This window comes from Psammomys obesus, unplaced genomic scaffold (genome assembly GCF_907164565.1).
Source record: "Psammomys obesus unplaced genomic scaffold, mPsaObe1.curated_primary_1811, whole genome shotgun sequence".
Taxonomy (NCBI): Eukaryota; Metazoa; Chordata; class Mammalia; order Rodentia; family Muridae; genus Psammomys; species Psammomys obesus.
The window spans coordinates 47,025,008-47,046,512 of record NW_026585504.1 but is presented as its reverse complement, the minus strand read 5'-3'; the positions used below and the strand labels follow the sequence as shown (position 1 = coordinate 47,046,512).

The window sequence follows — 21,505 nt, the reverse complement described above, 5'->3', positions numbered from 1 at the left end:
TTTGTGTAGTGGCTATTCTCCAGGGTAAAAGGGAAGCACTTCCTTTTGGTGACTGGAGAGCACGCCCTGCTCGCATCTTTCACTGTGAGGTATTGTCTTTCAAATCTCCAGTATTCCTCACACTTGTACCATACACAGACTGGCAATGTTTTAAACTAACTGCCATGTTTGGTAATACATTTACAATTTATTTTAAAATTAAACCTACATAAGCGAGTATAAGTCATCTTTATATACAAATCCACATGAATGCATAAGAGATGTAAGTTTACCATGCAGGCAACACCTAGCTGAGGAAGAAGAACATGACCAGCTTCCAGAAAGTCTCTATGTTCAGGGATCATAGGGAACTTACTGTCTCCTCATGAGAACAGATTTTCTTCCTTACCAAATCCGGCAGTTTGAACTTTACCACAGTGGCGCATTTACACCACAGAACTCAGCAAACACTATGATTGTTCTGTTTGGGGAGTCAGTCTGTTAGATCACTAATGTGTTTACCTGAGAATGCCCACTGTTTTCCAAACCTGCCCTCGAAGGGAAATATTTTCCTCAGTTTTAAGATGCCAGATTGGGGTTTTTGGAAATTTGTATGTTTTGTCAATATTTCTCAAAGGCAGACATTATTTCTCTTTTAGTTCATCCTTTTACAGTATCTAAGTCAGTACATGAATTTTATAAATATTTATTGAATAATTAGGTTATTTTCACATATAAAAATTGCAACCAATTAACCAACCAACCAACCAACCAACCAACCAACCAGCCAGCCAATTGACCTTGAGAAGTTGGTGATTAGATGGCATCATAATAAAGATAGTACATGCTCATTTTTCCATATTCTAGACCTTTGTGAAAGCCAGGAAGAACCTTCATAGTATAGGAATTTATGTCTTGTTACTGCTGTGCCAATAACTTTGATGTTTCTTTTTTTAAATTTTTTATTTAACTTTTATTAATTACACTTTATTCATTTTGTATCCCCCCCATAAGCCCCTCCCTCCTCCCCTTCCGGCCCCCCCTCCCCCCCTTTCTGCATGCATGCCCCTCCCCAAGTCCACTGATAGGGGAGGTGATGTTTCTTTTTTGCTAGCCATCTTCTGTTACAAACTCTTCTTTGAAAGGAATTGCTAACCCAGGCCTGGTAGCATACTCCTGTGATCTCAGCACTCTGGGAGGCAGAGGCAGGCTGATCTCTGTGAGTTGGAGGATAGCCTAGTCTACAAAGTGAGTCCAGGACAACCAAGGCTACACAGAGAAACCCTGTCTCAAAAAACTAAAAAAAAAGGGGTGGGAGAGTGCTAAAGCCACCCAGAATGCAATAGGCGATACAAGTCAGTCTGTGGCATTATAAGTCTTTCACTCTCAGAAAAGGAAGCCAGGTGAGAACAATCAGGGCTAAGAGAGCCACAAGAGATAGTTCATAATGTCCCTAGACATTTTCTGAAGAAGTGGTAGAAAGAGTGTGATGGCACTCACAGAGTCAGCAAGATAGCATGAGTGTTAGAAACAAGTGAGAGTATTGCTAACAAAGCAAAGCTGTCGCAATAGAGAGCAGGCCTGGGCATGGTAAGGTCTCGCCGTATCTTTTCTTCTGGCCCACACACGGTGGTGTACAAGTCTTTTCACTTCGTCTGTTCTTAGTTTATTTTTGTTCTGAGAAAAGGGAGTTGCTCTGCATGAACAGTCATGTTCTTCCTAAAGCAGGGACACTTCCGATCCTTCAGCTCTGCGAGCATGTATGCTGGAAATGAACACACTGTCTTGGCAGCCAAAGGTGGTGTGGTGATTCTTCAGAGCTGCCATTCACCAGGCTGAGACCTTTGCTAGTCGGAATCAGAGCATTCTGTGTCTCCTGTGACCCCTTAGGGAGTAATAGGTAACTGGAGGGGCCATGCTTCCTCCATCCACACTGAGATGTCATCTGTATCAACCGCAGCAATAAGATCAAGGCTTTAAAAGCATTAAGCTACTTTTTAGCAAAAAATTATGATTAAATCAAACCTGTGAGGTCGCCTCAACTCAGGCCATTGACATTCTTTCTTTCTGCACTGGTACGCTCCCTATAAAACTGGTAATGGAAGCTGAGTTTAAAGTAACTATAAAGAATGTGAAGGTATTTCCCAGCAAGAGCATGGACAGGTTTATGAGGCAATTTGATTTTATTGAGACTCCCAGGAATACATATTATCTGAAAAAAAAAATGCCCACTCTTCAGAACACATTGCTCTTGAAAACAAAAAAGGAGTAAAATAAGACAACAACAACAAAAGCAAAACAACAATAAAAAGACTCAAATGGCCTCTAAAATTTGGCTCACAAATTACACACATAAGTACAAGGCACTTTGATCAGGGCAGGAGTGGGAAAAAAATCTGTTACAAATTTGGCAGAAAGAAACCTTACGAATAAATTCAGGCTTTCATTTAAAGGGGCCTGAACAACCACTGTGGAGTGGCATGTCTGCGGTCAGCCCATTTTCACTAAAGGGGTGACATAGTTAAAACAGGGTGGGGTGACGGTGTCAGTGTGAACCCGAATGTGTGTGTGATTTATTCTCCAATGCGTGCTCTGTCCTAGGGAAGTGATGGGACCCACTTTGATGAATCCCAGGATTAAAGCTCATGCATGTAAAATACTTAACACATACCAGGAAGACACATTTTGAAAGCTGCCCAGGATCTCTTTGAGCTGCTCACTCATAGGCACAGTGAGCGTCTGTCAAACTGGGAAGATGGTAGAGCCACATGCACCACCCCCTTCAGTGTAGGGTCTATCTCTCAGTGCTTAACTCTGTGTTACAAGTTACACATATCAGAACTTTAGAAAATACACAAGGTCTTTCGTATATAGGAGGGCTACTGATTTTTTTTTGAGTTAATTTTGTACCCAGCCACTTTGCTGAAGGTGTTTATCAGGTGAAGGAGTTCTCTGGTTGAATTTTTGGGGTCATTCATGTATACTATCATATCATCTGTGAATATCGATACTTTCACTTCCTCCTTTCCGATTTTTATCCCCTTGATCTCCTTTATTTGTCTTATTGCTCTAGCAAGAACTTCAAGTGCTATGTTGAGATATGGAGAGAGTGGGCAGCCTTGTCCCTGATTTCATTGGGATTGATTTAAGTTTCTCTCCATTTAGTTTAATGTTGGCTTTGGCTTGCTGTATATTGTCTATACTATGTTTAGGTATGCTCCTGGTGTCCCTGATCTCTCCAAGAATTTAAACATGAACTGGTGTTGGATTTTGTCAAATGATTTTTCAGCATCTAAGGAGATGATCATGTGGTTTTTGTTTATATGGTGGATTACATTGATGGATTTCTGCATATTGAACCACCCCTGCATACCTGGGCTGAAGCCTAGTTGGTCGTGGTGGATGATATCTTTGATGTGTTCTTGGATTTGGTTTGCAAGTATTTTGTTGAGTATTTTTACATCAATGTTCTTAAGAGAGAGATAGGTCTGAAGTTCTCTTTTTTTGTTGGGTCCTTGTGTGGTTTAGATATCAAGGTGACTGTGGCATCATAGAATGAGTTTGGTAATGTTCCTTCTGTTTCTAATTCGTGGAATAGTTTGAAGAAAATGGGAGTTAGCTCTTCTTTGAAGATCTGGTAGAATTCTGCATTGAAGCCATCTGGGCCTGGGCTTTTTTTGGAAGGAAGACTTTTGATGACTGCTTCTATTTCCTTGGGGGATATAGGACTATTCAATCTATTTACCTGATCTTTATTTAATTTTGGTAAATGGAATCTATCAAGAAAATCATCCATTTAATTTAGGTTTTCAAATTTTATGGCATATAGGCTTTTTTAGTAACACCTAATGATTGTTTGGATTTCCTCAGTGTCTGTTGTTATGTCACCTCTCCTGAGGGGGGAAGCAGCCTTACCAGGCCACAGAGGAAGACAATACAGACAGTCCTGATGAGAACTGATAGGCTAGGGTCAGAGGGAAGGAGACGAGGACCTGCCCTATCAGTGGACTTGGGGAGGAGAAGAGGGAGGAGTGTGGGATTGGGAGGGAAAGAGGAAGGGCTACAGCTGGGATACAAAGTGAATAAACTGTAATTAACATAAAAATTAAAATTAAAAAAGGAAATACACAAGGTACATAAGCAAAGAGAAGAAGAAAAAAACATGGAGGATGAGACTTAAATACTGTTCTGTTGGTATTACTAGGTGGAGGATGAGGCAAGGAATTGTTATTAGGGAGCAATCCGCCTAGTTTTGTTTGCCTCAGTTCTATTTCACCTGTGGTGTTAGGCTGGCAGAAAGAATTAAAGTCAATAACCTCTACACCCTTGGTGGCCTTCAATCTCTGTTTCTTTTTGGCCAATATTGCTGAGTGGCTAAATTATGTGGAATTAGATTGTATATAGTGTGAATCAAAACGTAAAGAAGTCATTAACAGAGGACCTGCCACATAACAGTCTGCTGGACATGTGCTCAGTCTCAGGCAGCTGAGGAACATGAGCATAACTGGGCACAAATCGAAGGGGAAGGAGAGGTATAGCGGTGCTGTCTTGGCTGCTGACCTGATATTAGCCTTTGCTTTATTTTCCCTGAATGAAGTTCTGACATGACTGAGTAGGCTTGTTCTAACCTCTGCTCTTGTGAATGGGACATTATTTGAAAACATAATTATTTACAGCTGTAATCAAGATAAGATGAGGTCATGCTGGCTCAGGGTTCTGTTTCAGTGGAAGAAGAAATGAGGACACATGTATGTGCACATACATGTATAAGACATGCATGTTGGTGAACTGATTGGCCTGCTCTTTAATCACCTCCCCCTGAGAGGGGAGCAGCCTTACCAGGCCACAGAAGAAGACGATGCAGCCACTCCTGATGAGATCTGATAGACTAGAATCAGAAGGAAGGAAAAGAAGACCTCCTCTACCAGTGGACTCGGAGAGGGGCATGCATGCAGAAGGAAGAGGACAGGAAGAGTTGGGAGAGGAGGAGGGAGGGAACCACAGGGGGGATACAAAGTGAATAAAGTGTAATTAATAAAGAATTAAAAAAAGATATGCATGTTGGGCTGGGAGTTATGGTTCATGCTTTAATTCTAGCACTCAGGAGAAAGGGGCAGGTGGATCTTGTGAATTCAAGGCCAGCATGGCCTACATATTGAGTTTCAGGACTGTCAAGGCTCTTTCTTACACAAAGAAGCCAACCCCATCTCAAATTGCTCCACCCCACCCCCAAAAGATATACATATCATGTTAAAACAGAAATAAGAGAGATCACTGACAGGAGCAGAAGTGGGAGAGGTGTGGGGCAGCCTTTTGCTGAGAGTATCAGGAGGAACCATCTCTGGAGATACCTTGATTCTGAATTTCTGGCTTCCAGGGCTGTGGGATGACAAATTCCTGTTTCTTAAGCCAACTGATTGGTGGTGTTGTTTTCTATAGTGACTGTAAATAAAAAGATTTTCATATGTATTAATACAGATACTAATTATGTTATTTATATCGAAAGTTGATGAATTTAGTTTTCCATTTCTTCCTCTCCCTCCTCACTCTTCTTTTCTCACCATCCCTCTCTTTCTCACATTGTCCTTTCTCCTCTCTCTTTCCTCTTTTTCTTCTTCTTCTTCTGGATCCTATCTTTGTCTTTCCTTCTGTCTCCTCTTTTTTACCCTTCCTCCCATCCCCCCTTTTTAAATCTTGCATATGCTAGGAAAGCTACACTCCAAGTCAATTTTATAATTTTACACTTGTTAAGGAACATATTGAATAATTGTGTATTGTTATATCTTGGGCATTAAAAATAAGAACTGGTTGCTTATCCATTTTTTCCATTCACTTTTTTTTTCTTTTTCTTTTAGATTGTAACCAGTTTTACAATGGACTCCCTTATTGCAGCAAATAGCAAATTTTGCTTCGATTTTTTTCAAGAGATTAGCAAAAGGGACATTCATAAAAATGTCTTTGTCTGCCCCCTGAGTCTCTCAGCTGCCTGTGCTATGATTCGCCTAGGAGCTAGAGGTAACAGTGCACAACAGATCGATGAGGTATGTATCCAAAGGGTGCTGCACAGGCTGCTTTTCTCTGTCTGGCTCTGCATAGGAAGCTCATCTGACAATCGGGTGAGCTGCAGTTGCTCACTGATCTCACCATTTGGGCTTCATTGTAGCTTGGAAGCCTCAAAGGTCCAATTACACTTTCATTCATCTTTCATATGGTACCTCCCTAGCATCCCTGCCTGATGGCTTTTTCCATTCACCTTTGCTTCATCCCCTCCTCATGACAGTCTCCATGCCTGTCCCTCTTTCTCTCTACAATTAGTGATGCCAATACTGTTAGTAACCTTTAATATAAGTGTGTTTCCTCTCTTCTTCTTCTCATTAACTAGATGTGTATTAGGACCTAGATATTTACGCAGTAGCTTAAGGTCCTCCAGGTCTTTCTAATTTCATTTGCCAGAAAATCTCATTGGCTTTCCCTTTGATAAACCTCCTGAGTCTGGATATTTTGCTCTCCCTGAGTTCTGAGCTCCACTCATCTGGCTTGGGTCTGTTGCTCCCATCATCAGTATGTTCTTAACAGAGAAACCCGAGCTTCTGTAAGGCAGACATCTACTTTCAAGATTTTGTAAAAGCAAGACTTCTCATTAGGCTCAAAATAGGAACCCAGTCCTTATAGTGGCCCCTGAAGGTATGGGCACATGAATTCCCATGCTCTGTCACCATGCTTCACCTCTTTCCAGCCCATCACAGTGGTCACTTGGGTTCCTTGTAAAAGGAAAATGAGTCTTTTCTTGGGGCCTGAGATTGCGTTCCTCTGTCCTGTTTTTCTTCCTGTACTGTATTAGTTACTTTTCTGTTCTGTGACAGAACATGGAGATCACAGCAATGTATAAAAGAAACTATTTGGTTGGGCTTATGGTTTCAGAGGGTTAGATGTCCATGATGGCAGAACAAAGGCATGGCAGCAGGAATGGCTGAGAGCATACATCACGGTCAGCAAACAGGGGACAGAGAGAACACACTGGGAATGGTGCAAGCCTCAGGACCTCAAAGTCCACAGCCAGGGACACACCTCCTCCGGAAGGCCACATATCCTCACCCTTTCGAAACAGTTCCACTAATGAGGGACCAGTGGCCATTTTTGTTCAAGCTACCACACTCAGATACCTAATCCTTTGGTTTACTTTCTCCTTCATCAATGCTTGCCACCTTTAAAAGGCTCACTCTAATCTTCTGATCTAATCTTCCATCCAAGCTCCCAATCCCATACACGAACCTAGTCACACTTACCCACACAGCATACCGAAACCAATTACTATGCATATTATTTTTATACCCTCTGCATTATTGCATGATCTTTGAGAGGGTTTGTCCTACAACAGCACCGGGTCTAGAGTAGGCGCCCAGTAGATAACTGTAGAATTTGTGTAAGTGACGAAAGGCTTCTGAGGCGGCGGCCTTGCCCTTCCTGGGCTCTAACACACGACAAAGAGGCAAGTATCAACAAGGCCACTGTTCTTGAACACGGAGGAGTTGGGTTCACAGAATAAGGCAGAAGTACTCGGAGTCATTATGCACTTGCATCTTCTCACGCTCGCTTTGCTGTTATTTCCTGTTCCATAGGCAACAGCTAACTGTAGAATGGGGTGTGCGTCCTCCAGGACCAGCTGATGTTCTTTTCCCATGCAGTTGGTGGTCACTTGCCAATAACCTGAATCTGAACAGTGTGGAGTGTGCCTCTCCTGCTTCACTTTAAATGCGATGCTGGGCACCTTGTCTCGTGTCACACTCACTCTCTTGACTGATGTGAAACTCCAGACCAGTGCTGTTCAACACAACTTAAGCCATGCATAACCTTGAAACACTTTAGTAGTCACATAAAGCTTTTCAAAAGATAAGGCTAAGCCTAATAAGAAATTTAAGACAATTCAACATTTTCACAATGCGTTATCAGTAAATAATCAATATACATTTTAATGAGATATTTTATGTTATTTTTCATTCTGTCTTCAAGACCTCATGTCTATTTTATATTTACATCCAATTAAGACTGGGCATGGATAAGTGTAGGTTAGTTATTGTACACAGATCATGAATTCCTTCTGTTCCTTTGTTTGGTAATATTCATTCTAGCTTCTTTTTCTGTTCTTTCCTTTCTTGTGTTTTGGAAAGGGTGTCATGGAGCTTGGGCTGACCACACACTTCCTATAAAGCAGAAGATAATGGGGAGCTTCTGATCCACTGGGGTTAAAGGAGCGTGCTGCCATCACCATCCTAACTTCACGTGGTGCTGGGGCTAGAACTCAGGGCTCTGTGCACTCCAGGCAAGCGCCCTCTCCACTGAGCTCATCTCCATCCTTAAATGTAGCTAGAGGAGGAGGGCAGTATACAGTGACACCGTCTTCTGGGAACTATTGTTCATTATTGTCAACTTCCCACCCTTCACACTGTCTGAGAGGCCCTCCATCATTATCACGCAGGCATTACATTTCAATGAAGTTTCCAAGGACAAAAGCGAAGAACCCAATGACCCCCAGTCAAAAAGTGAGAAAGAAGGGTCTGGTGGCTCTCTGGAAGGGCAGAAGGAGACGCCAGGGTCTCAGGATCAGCAGGTGAGTGCCTGGGAATGCTCCTCTTCACTGCATGCCCATTCTGTCTGTGCTGTGCTTGATGTCACAGACAGTAGCAACCACGCAGGATCTGTAATTCCTTTCTGATTCCACCTTTTCTTTTTTTTATTATTTTTATTAATTACAGTTTATTCACTTTGTATCCCCCTGTACCTCCTTCCCTCCTCCCCTTCCAATCCCACCCTCCTTCTTCCCCACCCGTGTCCCTCTCCCAGTCCACTGAAAAGGGAGGTCCTCCTCCCCTTCCCTCTGACCCTAGTCTATCAGGTCTCATCAGGACTGGCTGCATTATCTTCTTTTGTGGCCTGGTAAGGCTGCTCCCCCCTCAGGGGGAGGTGATCAAAGAGCAAGCCACTGAGTTCATGTCAGAGACAGCCCCTGTCCCTATCACTATGGAGGCCACTTGGATACTGAACTGCCATAGGCTACCTCTGTGAAGGGGTTCCAGGCCATGTCCATGAGTGGTCTTTGGCTGGACTGATTACACCTTTTCTATGTCCCTGGGTTGTCTCCCATTTTCCTCTCTGCCTCTCCAAACCTTGTAACACAGGACAAAGACATCTCCCTGCCCAGCTCTGCTTTGTTCCTGTAAAATTCCTTTTCTGAAGTGGAGCTTAACTAGCTGATTATTATGAAACCCTTTGTTTCTTCTTTTGTTAGGAGGAAGCTACAAATGAGAATGAAGTGCTCAGCTACCACTTTGGGAATCTTCTGTCTAAATTAGATAGAGATAAATCTTATTACACTCTAACTATGGCCAACAGACTCTATGGAGAGCAGGAATTCCCAATCTGCCCGGTGAGTAACAGGGATTAAGGTGTTCACCGAGGATTCTCCGTAGATAGATAAGTGAGTAGGTAGATGGCCAACCTTCCACATAGTCCATGAGACTATGGGCTGGTGCCCGTCTATGACCTATTTTCTGAGGTCTCAGGTTTCTATCGCCTTCTACCCAGTTTTCAGCTTGGGTTTAGGAGTCCACTTGAAAGGGTGAGATGATTCACAGCCCATCGGCACATGAGCGATCTTTGTAAGGTACCCAGGTGGCTGTCTTTTCCAATCAAGGAGCACAATAGTCAAATTTTGTGACCTTCCTGACTGTTGGCTGCTATTAAGGCACTGCTCTAAGATCCCTTATTGTGCATTTTCAGGTAGTTCCCATGGGATCTGTGCTTTGCAGAAGGTGTGTGGTGCCACAAACAGACACCCTGTTGGGAGCCCAAAGCCACAGGCCTTGTTTCTGTGGATAAGCAGCTTTTACCTGTTGCAGCGTAGGTTCCCGTTAGACCTCCAGTCCCAAGAAAGTGAGCCCCGCCGTCATTAAGAGTAATGGACGTGAGTTGAAGCTGATGTGACATGGCTGGCGTGAGCGAGGCTAGTCAGGGGAACCAAGATCCTGCTTTACATCCCAGTAGATTATCTTACCAGGTTGGCATCTTCTATATCAAATCATACAACCCTAGAATTTTGAGAGCTAAATCTACAGCTCCAACTCGTTTGTTAAAAAGCGTACACATTAATGTTTTTGGTACTGTGTTACCTAACTAAATTTATACTAAAATACAAATTAAAAAAAAAAAAGATGTATCTAAACAGTTTTAAAGTTTGTAAGTGGAATTAATTATATTCCCAATGTAACTAATATGCTAATCACGACACTTTGCTATCACACAAACAGAATGTCTGTGAATGGCAAAGCGGCCACTCCCCTGATGTCGGGTGGCCCCGAGCTTCTTTTTCAGGGTCTTCTGATCACCATCTCATCTTAACAACCAGCACCTCTGTCTGATTTTGTTGCTCTCTTTCCTGTGCATCTGAATTGAACAGGAATACTCAGATGACGTAATTCAATTTTACCACACGACGGTTGAAAGTGTAGATTTTCGGAAGGATTCTGAGAAGTCGAGACAAGAGATTAACTTCTGGGTTGAAAGTCAGTGCCAAGGTAAGGAAGGCCTAGCAGAAAGGCCGGCATTATTTCCACCTCAAAGAAAAGCTGTGGGCCCACTCTGCAGGTTGCTCATCTTCTGGGGCCAGGTGTTGGCGTTTGTGATGTGTGTTCAAAGCTTATTTCGAACAGCAGCAGACAAGGTCTGGTGCATCCGGGGTGGTAGCTACTTAGCTAGGTCTATCATTAGTATCTGATTTTTTTTTCTCCTAGGATTTTTGATTTTTAGAGACTTTTGAAACTACATCTATTTATTCGTTGTGTGTCTATGTGTATTTATGTGGGCATGTGCTTGACATGTGAATGTCAGAGGGCAACTTGCTGCTTTTATATCCTTTCATCTACATGACTTTAGATTTCCTATATGAAAGAAAAATGCAATATTTATATTTCTCTTCTCCATTACCCACTCTTGTTTCCCCAAGCATTCTCCCTTTAGAGCACTCTACCTTCTCATGGCCAGCCTTCTATTTTTCATGTTATATTTACTCAAATCTAGGCTCCTAATATGAGAGGAGACCTGGGATGTTTGCCTTTCTGAGTACGGCTTATTTTGCCTACCTTGATGATGCCCATTTCCATCCACTTTGCTGCAAATAACATACGTTTAGTCTTATTCATGACTGTCAATATGCAGTTTTTAGACTTTAATTCTAATTAAATGAGAGTTTGGCTCCTTCATTTTGAAGCTGATTCTGAACTTAGCTGTTAAGGGGGAGACCTAAACTCTGTTCTCAGTCATTTTTCCTTTTTTTATTTTTTATTTTCACTTGCAGTCCACTCGCCCCTTGTCCTATCTCCCTCTAGACTTTCTCCACAATCACCCATGGTGGAGACGCCAATCAACTCAAGCCTCTCTTTTGTGGAGGAAGTGACATGTGGTTTTGTCAGTCATTAAGAATGAAGGCAGGGTTTGGCCTGGATATCTAGAAGGTGGAGACTCTTCTCCTTCTACCTGTGCGTGCACAGTTTACAAAGATGAGCTTCTCATCTCAGGCCCGAGTGCACCAAGAGGGCACCTAATGTTTATCAGTGTAGGGTTGGGGACAGTCTTGTTCGATGAACTTGAGACGCAGGGGGAAAGGTGATACATTGCATCTCCCGCCTCTAATGTGAGGCTTCAACTAAGGGCACTTGTACACTTGAGTGATTGGCAGCCAGGGAACCACAATGCATGGTTTATTTCCAGTTGCTTTTGGTGCTTGGTGCAATGTTTTCTGTTTCTTTCTTCAGTTTGGAGGCTTATGTTCTTATTTCCCAAGTTCTTGATGTGGAGTTAAGGTCAGCTTCCTAATGGTGTTTTTTAAAGAGAAATCTTTAAATCCTCTACTTATTTACTCTTCCTTTACTATGTCTCATGGAATCCCTGTGCTTTCAAGGTTCCATTCAGCTATCAAGAGGGCAGTAGTTTGGTGAAGTAGTCCTGTCTGAACTCTAATATTTTTTTCCCTTGAATGAGTTAGCTTTCCTAGAGTATTTAAAGCGTAGTGGATGCCGACATAGTGCATTATAGAATCTATATGTAGCCTTTCTCAATGTAAAGGAATCCTTTCTCATTAAGGCATCAGCATGTATTCAAGTGGCAGGAGATGATGTGTCTTAAGATTGACTAGTACTTGGTGGCATCAGGGACCACCTCCTGTCTCTAGGTGCGCTTCCTGTTGTCCTCAGTGCTCTTTTGTAACAAAGGGTGCCTGGTCCAGGATCAACGCCATCTCACCTTGTTTCTTTTTGACTATTTGGCATCTCCTTTTACCGCTTAAAGCAAGTTACTCCATGAAGTAGGGACAACTATGGGTACTTCTCAAGGCTTACTATCTAGGTGGGGATTAGAAAGTATTTCCTTCTACAAATGAATGTGTGTTTTTATAAAACTGAACAAATTCTTGTGAGGTAAAATGAAAGAGGGTGTACAAACCTCTGAAAATCAGGTTTTATACTATAGCATAGCAGTGTGTGTGTGTGTGTGTGTGTGTGTGTGTGTCTGTGTCTGTCTGTCTGTCATCTACCTCTCTGTTTATATGTTAGAGAATATACTGAACTTCAATCACCCCCATAGAGAGAGCAAGTTCATACTGTGTTACTCTATCCAGGAAATTACAAAATTCAAGTATTAGGCCTATAATATGAAACATATTCTATAAATGTTTGTGACAATTTGTGACCAAAAGTGGCCAAGAGACTCAGAAGATGCTCATGTTCACAGTGCTCTAAACCGGATCAGGGCAGTAAGAATTGCCCCATAACTCCTACCCCCTTTAAGCCTCCCGTAACCCTCTGTGTTTCTAGGATACACTCTTGAGTGAGACACTCTCCACTGTCTCTATGAATGCTTTTCATGGAACACATGCTCAGGTTATCCTATTGCACCTTTTTTTCTAGGTAAAATCAAGGAACTCTTCGCCAAGGAGGCTATTGATAATTCGACTGTGCTAGTGCTCGTGAATGCTGTTTACTTCAAAGCCAAGTGGGAGAAATATTTTGACTGTGAAAACACGGTTGATGAACCTTTCTTTCTAAGTGAGGTACTTAGCTGCTGTGTTCTACATAGCCCACTTCTAATTTCCACTAATGGTGATTAGTAGCATCTAGACTCAAGCCTAATGCTTAGATCTGTGACTTATGGCTTACAATTATGAAAAACCATTGTGTTTTATGAATCCAGTACCCAAAGTTCACTGAATATTTTAAATATAGCTATTGTAAGACACACATATTTTAGAACATTACATACATACTAAATCCATACAATCTGCTAATCAATTAATGTGTGTATGTATATAGGCCCAGAACTTATGAGACAGAGGCAGAAGGATCACCACAAGTTCAATGCTAACCTGTTCTACATAAAGAATATGAGAAATCTAGAGTTACATATTGAGACTTTTTCATAAAACAAATGTATACACTAAAGAAAAGAGATGGGCCTCTTTGTTTTGAGTTTGCTTCTGCTTTAAGTTAACACATGAGACAACTCAACTTTCTTCTAAAACCCCTTCTGCCATCTCTTCCAAGACTTACACATCTTCTATCCCCTTGCCAGAAACTGTAAATAGTTTAAGTATGTTTCCTGAAAAATGTTCTGTTGTGTTGTTGGCAGTCCAGAAAAGAGAGGACCAGGTAGTTACGGAATGTTATGATTTCATTATTTGATTTTTATTCAAAATAGCATTATGTGAAGAGTAGTATTATCTCCAGTTGAGGTTTGAGGGAAAAGATGCAAACTAAGTTAATTTGCCATAGGTTAAGAGCATATCTGTATTAGTTCACAGGTCTTATGTTCCAAGCCAGACAGTTTAAGAATAGAGGAAAGGCCAGAGATCAGGTCCAGCCAATCATTTGTTAACCAGTTGTCCGTGCTACTGGACACGTTTTTCCTTCCAGCACAGGATATCCTCATTTGTAAGTTGATGGCCTTTCCTATCAAGGTAGTATCTTTGTTTCTGAAGTAAGCTTGTGATGCAGGTGTCATTTTAAACATATAGATGATCACTGTTTAACCGAGGCTTCCATTGGTGCCACATAGAGTCATTCAGATGGGACACAGGTGAATGAAGACAAGAGGTTGGGATGTGCTGGGCATTGAAGACTATGTTTTGGCTGGCCTTGCTTTGGCTGATTAAGGTGTGGGAGATAATTGGATTAAAAATCTAGCAGGAAATGGTCTTGAGAACTAAGAACATGTGAGGATAAAATGTTGCCAAAGCAGGCAGAACCTTATTGACTGTTAGGCAGAGGGCTATCTTAAGTTGGGTGACTGGCTTGATTCTGGACTTCTGGTGTATTTCTATCTCTTCTTAAAGCATCTTACTTCTCAGGGATGTTGTAGGGAGGACATGAGTGTTTATGTTTTCTATGGCCTTCTGTGATTGCCTTTATGTACACTGCAGGATGAGAAGAAGACTGTAAAGATGATGAATCAGAAGGGTCAGTTTCGAATTGGCTTTATAGAGGAGCTACAAGCTCAGATTCTGGAAATGAAGTACACCGTGGAGAAACTCAGCATGCTGGTCCTGCTTCCATCTAGCTCAGAAGACAATGTGAAGAGCCTGCAAGAGGTAGAGCTTTAGTATAACATCTGTACAGATTCTGGATCACTGAGGAATAGCACTGGCCTCCATCATCCATCACCTAAGATGGGTGCTATCTTAGCTAGTGGAGACACTGGAGATCACCTGGACTATGGATGAGATTAGATATTTATTTCTAAATTGTTTTAGCCCAACGAGCAAATGCCAGAAATGCCAGAAAAAAAGAGTCTTTCCCCCTCAAATTCACATATTCCTGCAATCATGGTCCAGACCAAAGAATCTGGATGGCAAGGAGTGTGAAAATTTCCACAAATGAAACAGCTCTTCCTTCTAAAATATCTTGACTTTTGGGCTCTGGCTTAGACTACTTGCCTGTTTAGCTGCATCTTTTTTGAGAGCATTCTCTTTAGTAGGAGTAGACACATCGATACAATAAGAATGAAATTAATGAAGGCTAGGGAGGCCCTGATATCCATTGTTCTGAGGAGGCGTCGGGGTAAAGAGAAGATAGGTAGATAGATAAACAGATAGATAATCGATGGCTAAAGATATCAACATGGTAATTATAGTAACTGCCATTGTTCAAAATATATGACACACCAGCATTTTTTTAATGTATACTCAGTATATTATGTACAGTACTGTGGTCAGTACTTGGAAGAGCCTTATTATGTTATATCTGCTTTATAGAAAAGGAATTTGTACTTCACAGTGGCAGGGCTGGCCTGAGCTTATCCAGTTGACTTTTTCTGGTCTTTGAGCATAAGCCTGTCAAATGCCAAAACTCAGTGGGATGTTGATTGTCTTGTAATTTCTAAGAAGGAAAGATTTAAATGAAGTCTAGATAGGGAAGATTAAAATGAACCTATTTTGAGGTTTAGAGAAAGTCCTTGGAGCATTTATGTAACTGAATATTAAAACAGATTAGCTCCGGAACTTTGAAATATCTGAGACACTTGCAGGCTTGTAATCTGATCTTAAACATTATTTTTTCCTCTTCTTATAGCTTGAAAAGAAAATAAGCCATGAAAAACTAATGGCCTGGAGTAGCTCGGAAAATATGGCAGAAGAACCTGTAGCCATTTCCTTCCCCCAGTTCATTATGGAAGACAACTATGATCTCAAATCGGTTCTACAAGACATGGGCATTAAGGATGTCTTTGATGAGACAAAGGCTGACCTTACTGGAATCTCTAAGAGCCCCAATCTGCATTTGTCCAAAATTGTCCACAGGAGCTTCGTGGAGGTGGATGAGATGGGCACGCAGGCAGTGGCAGCCAGCGGCGCTGTCGGTGCCGAGAAGGCCCTTCCATCTTGGGTGGAGTTTAAGGCCAACCGCCCTTTTCTCTTTTTCATCCGACACAACCCAACCCAAGTCATTCTTTTCTGTGGTAGAGTCTACTCTCCTTGAACGTCCTCTGGCTTTTGGGTGCTTGAGGTGAATGGCATCATGGTTGCCCCCCGTGTAACCACAGGCACTTGTGTGTTTGCTGACTGCCTGAAGCTGACCATCTGCGGACTGTTGCACACACAATCCCTCAAGCCTCTCTTGAGATTTGTTCTGATACTCTCTGTCGCCATCTGTTAATGACGTAGCCTTGCTGTCTCCTTAATCTTTATCTCCCTAACCTTTTAAGCATATAAATTCACCTTCTATGATTTGGAGGTCAACACCATGAGGACTTGTATTGATTTTCTCTAAGTTGCCTCCCTCCCTCCTTATAAAGGAAAAAAAGTGTAAGTTAGTCATCGGACCATTCTGAGAGATTGAAAACTCAGAATGTGATTAAATGTGTTTGGGAAACTTGATTCTATTTCTAGGACACTTATAATCAGGGGTACCCCCTAGGCAAGACTCTTAGTCCCCTTTTCATATGTGCTGTAATGCATGGAGGTGTCCTGTGATGACTTTTTACTCCAGAGAAGATATGATCTGGAGGCCTAATTAATTGATGGATCAAGGATGTGTGCATCTCCTAGCCAAGACCCATTTTGCACAGGAGAATGACATTTCTATGATGTGTTTGACCCTGACAAAGAAGGTGGCAAGTCTGTTCTAATGGTTTGGTCTCTCTCAGTTTTCCATATTGAATTCTTCTGTAATTGTACCTTTTAGGTATCATTATTATGAACTCCCTTCTGTCTCTTTGCTCTCTCTCAGAGAATACATAACTATACCTAAAACTAGGGTGCTGAGGCTGGACAAGAAACTGGACATTATTGTGGCTGGGTGGGAGACCCTTTTCTCTGTTTATTCTTTTAGATAACATGAACTTATTTAACTTTCCAGAGGCCTAAAGCTGGTCATACAATAAGAACAGTTCTTGGCTGGACAGTGTATATGAAAATCCTTTTCAGGATAGCTATTGTTTTCCTGTCAAGCTCCAGGCTACTAAAAGATGGATGAATGCATGTTCTCATGCCCCCAGCTTTGCATTTGAAACAACAATCATAATTCATGGCCTCTGCTTTACCAGGATGCTCTGGATTGGTCACTGGCACTTCCAACATGGGGAGTCAGTCAGGCTCTTTCCTAACCAGTATACTTCTTGTATGTGTCTCGGTCTTGGTCCAGCTTTCCTGCCCTGCATAGTGTTGTTCCTCCTTCCAGCTGCCACTGCACAGAGGACTGGTGGCTGCAGCAGGTTCGCAGGAAGCTCATCCACTCGGACCTCCCTTCCTAGCGACTTCTTTCTGTTGTGAGAGACAATCCCTGCATTGTTCATGCAGCCTCTTCATCTTTGAAGCTTTTTTTTATGGAGAAAAACAATTGGGAATGCTAGGCACTTTGAGGAAGGAGAAAGTTCACTCCTTTAAAGGATTTTTAATTTTATTTTATGTGTATGGGTATTTTGTTAAGAGGCAGAAAGAACCCTCAGATAAGCTGGCTGTGTAACTGCTAGGAAACCAAGCAGATTATGACAGTTATGAACAATACTCTTTTCTGCTTTTGAGTACATAGCTCCCTCCATCCAGCAATGGAGGAACAGGTACAGTCAGTAATGCACTCTTTTTTTCTGATAATACAGTGTTGGGTAAGAGAACTCTGGATACAGGGGCTCCAAAAGGCTCTCTAGTGCTTCTTCAGACTCCGTGATAATATTACTTATTATTCTGGCCTCTCTCCTCTTTGTGTCTACTGTTTTGTCTAACACACCCTTTCCTCATCAAACACCTATCCAAGGTTTCCTCTCGAGCTGGGGCAAACTGGAACTTGTTGCTTGACATAATTGCTGTTTACTTCTTTTGCGTGTGTGGTGCCTTAGAAACCACTCTATCATTAGCTCAAGGCTGTTTCATCCTGGCCAGCAGAGTGGGACGCTCTGGAGTAGTTTCAGAGGATTTCTTAGATCTGCATTTGAGTGGCAGTCCCAAATATAACAGAGCTCATAAAGATAAGCCATGCCAAGATATTAAACTTCTGGAGAAATAAAAATGAAATATAAGACTTAAGTATGTCAAGAAGCAAAAATAACACACTGGAAAATATACTCAGTGAAATATGACAAATAAAAGTTTTTCTCTTAGAACTTACAGGAGATAGTGGAAGTTATAGATATAAAAAGATAAGGGTTGGGGAGACAGCACCATGAAGGAAGCACTTGTCATGCAAGTGTGAAGATCCCCCAAAATAGATAGAGCTGGACATACAGCAGGAACATCTAGAGCTCTGTGCTTCTACTGTGAAATGGGAAATTGAGGGGAAACAACAAAAGACCCAGTCTGAAAACAAGGAGGAAGGAGAGGACACACACACACACACACACACACACACACACACACACACACAGACAGAGAGAGAGAGAGAGAGAGAGAGAGAGAAACAGAGAGACAGAGAGACACACACAAAGAGAGACAGAGACAGAGAGATAGCCGGAGACAGTGAGACAGAGAGGGACAAAGACAGATAGAGACACAGAGAAACACAGAGACAGACATCCAGAAAGACAAAGACAGACAAAAAGATGGAGAAATATACAGAGAAACAGATAGACAGAAACCAGGAAGTAAACCCAAATATTATGATGTTCCTGAAAAAGAGACATGCCAATAAACTTTACAAACAAAAGTTTCAGAAAGATATCAGGATGACCAAATATTTTATATATAAAGGTTAAAAATCATGTGGGCCTAAACATATTTTTACATATTCTTTGAGAATTCAGTACATCTATAAAATAAATTTTAATCATACCCATCCCATTTTCCCCCTCCAATTTATTTTTGACTTCATCTACATTATAAAGCATTTAATTTTTTGTTGGATTTTTGGAGAACAATAAAACCTAGTCTATAGTTTTGAAGGGGAAATACATGCTCAACACTTTTCAGAGCCAAAGTCACAGTTGACCTTTGTGTACAAGCTAGTATAAGATAATTCTATATATTTCTCTGTGTGTAAGTGTGGTTATGTTTAATCCCAACACCTGACACCATGCTGTAAACATCACAGAAATTAAAAGGAAACATGCACTGCTTGAATGGATTCTAATGCAGCAAAATACTAAAAAATCTAGCCAAGAACTTGATCCAGTAAAAGTGTATCTTCAATTTACAACCACAAGAAGGAAAAAAACCTCCTTATTTAGAAATTTTGCAACCCCTAAAATTTGTCAGCTGCTATGACTCTCCTACCAGCACTTGCATTTTCAGATGTTGATCCATATTCAAATTTCAGAATATGAGTACAGCCACAAAAACCTCTGAGTCAGGACTGTAACAAACCTAATGCTTCTTGTGTTACTCACATGGCAGTGTTGATTTCCATTTCATTACCCTATCATCCCATTCATTCTGAGATCTAGGTCACACTTATCATTTATATTGAACAAGTGACAAAGTGAGGTACAGAGTTTCAATATATTGACCACGGTCATGCCAGGAAGCAAATGGTTGACTCTAGATTTGAACCAGGTTGGCTGTCTGTTACACACTCTATAGCCATGACTCTATGCATTTTTCTAAACAAAAGTCAAGGATGCAAGGAGCCATTTATTTCCGTTTTGTTAGTTCACACATTTGACCTATAAGAGCTCAAAGCTTACTCACTTGAAAGTTTTGGGTAAGGGAACAGAACCTGGGTTTGGAATGCCAGTGTTCTTAAAGTGCAGAGATGGAACATTCAGGAAAATGGACAGGAAAGTGTGAGGTTAGGTGGGCGGTTTCAGGACTACAAGTTGGAATCCTGCAATGTGTCGGACAGTGAATGGCCCAGGCTTTTGGGCAAGGCTGGATCGGTGTGTCAGCTGGAGCTGTGGTGGTAGTGGTGTCTGTAGGTGCCTGGCAACCTCAGGGGAGAATAGATTCTCAGGCAATTTTATAAGCCACTGACACATTTCAGTGGAAGCATGTGCAGTCTCTCCTACTCTTGAACTTCTAAGATAGGTTGAGGCAAGGCCCCCAAAGGGCATTCATTCACAGAGATCAGTCTCTCATCCAGTCCTACCCAACATCAGAGGAAAACAAGCACACAGAGTGCTCTAGGATCTTCTATAAAACACAGAACAGTAGGCGAAGTAGAGAGAAACGGCCTGTCAGGGACCCGTACTTCCATACTGTGGCACAATTACACAGATCAAAGAAAAAGAAAAAAGCATGCTAAAAACTTGATAATTGAGAGAAATAATCCATAAAAAACAATGAAAATCAAGAATCCTCTTTGGTCCTACAAAACACAGAGAAGTATTTTGAAGTTTTGAGACAATAAAACTAACTTGTTCTGGATTACCGAGAGGACAGAGTGGCTTGAGAGCACTGGCTGATCTTCCAGAAGACGCAGGTCAGATCCCAGCACCCACAGAGAAGCTTACAACTGTTTGTAACTCCAGGCCAGGGAGCCCAGTGATTTCTTCCGGCCTCTATGGGGATTACATGTACATGATACACAGATATACACACAGGCAAAACACCCACAAACGTAAAAAAAAAAAAAAAAAAAAAAAAACAACTGAAACTGAAAACTAATGTGTTTGCATATAAACTGTCATAATCAAACCTGAATAGGTCGAAGCCACAAAACAACAACAACAACAACAAAAGTATTTTGGTTAACTCTCTGTCAGCCCTAGCTTAAAAAAGTAGGTACTTTTACTCTAATATGAAAGTAATTAAAAAGAAGAAATATGGTATATAAGTAGCAATGCTGGAAAGAGCAACTATAATTTTAAATTAAGGTAGAATTAGCAATTACAAGGAAGCTGTGTGTGATCTGGACATGAGAAGTAATGTATGACAGTACTAAGGATGAGAAGAAAATGAGAGAAGAGAGAAAAGGAAGGAAAACCTTTGGAGTTATTGCTTTATTTTGAGGGGCAGCGGGGAAACAATTTAACTCTAGAAATGAATGGAAAATTGTATGCAGGGTTTGTATTAAATTATGGATAACTAGGTGAAAAACAGACAATTTCCAAAATCATTAGAAAGTAAAAATACTGAACAACACTTCAAATTAATGTGCAGAGGAGGCACCAGGAAGTGTGCATACAGACACTCAGCGGTCAGTACATCCACATGGCTTAAGAAGTGAGGTGAGCTGGTCTGTTAAAAGACATACTGCAGGGAATCTTATGAAAGAGGGGGAGAGAGAAAGACCTGAACGGGACAGGAGCTCCACAAAGAGAGCAACAGAGCCAAAAAAAATCTGGGCCCAGGGGGTCTTTTCTGAGACTGGTACTCCAACTAAGGACCATGCATGGAGATAACCTAGAACCCCTGCACAGATGTAACCCATGGCAGCTCAGTGACCAAGTGGGTTACATAGTAATGGGAACAGGGACTGTCTTTGACATGAACTGGTTGGCCTGCTCTTAGATCATCTCCCCCTGAGGGGGGAGCAGCTTTGCCAGGCCACAGAGGAAGACAATGCAGCCACTCCTGATGAGACCTGATAAGCTGGGATCAGAATGAAGGGGAGGAGGAACT

At 41.6% G+C, this 21,505-nt stretch overlaps 1 protein-coding gene across 2 annotated transcripts; it reads left to right on the top strand.

Moving 5' to 3' along the window:
- The first annotated feature begins 5,852 nt into the window (after positions 1–5,852).
- Serpinb12 (serpin family B member 12) lies at positions 5,853–15,995 on the top strand. 2 transcript variants are annotated; one of them, XM_055605105.1, is made up of 7 exons: positions 5,853–6,020; positions 8,456–8,537; positions 9,273–9,403; positions 10,433–10,550; positions 12,936–13,078; positions 14,444–14,611; positions 15,591–15,995. In XM_055605105.1, exons 1-7 carry the CDS (start codon positions 5,853–5,855, stop codon positions 15,993–15,995), a joined length of 1,215 nt encoding a protein of 404 aa, XP_055461080.1. The 2 variants fall into 2 exon arrangements, with proteins under 2 accessions (XP_055461080.1, XP_055461072.1); XM_055605097.1 differs by having other exon boundaries at positions 8,456–8,593; positions 9,269–9,403.
- The last annotated feature ends 5,510 nt before the right edge of the window (positions 15,996–21,505 follow it).

Coding starts and splice junctions, on each gene's coding strand:
- Serpinb12 (XM_055605097.1), top strand. CDS start 5,853: ATGGACTCCCTTATTGCAGCAAATAGCAAATTTTGCTTCGATTTTTTT. Junction 6,021..8,455: donor GTGCACAACAGATCGATGAG/GTATGTATCCAA, acceptor ATTATCACGCAG/GCATTACATTTCAATGAAGT. Junction 9,404..10,432: donor AGGAATTCCCAATCTGCCCG/GTGAGTAACAGG, acceptor TGAATTGAACAG/GAATACTCAGATGACGTAAT.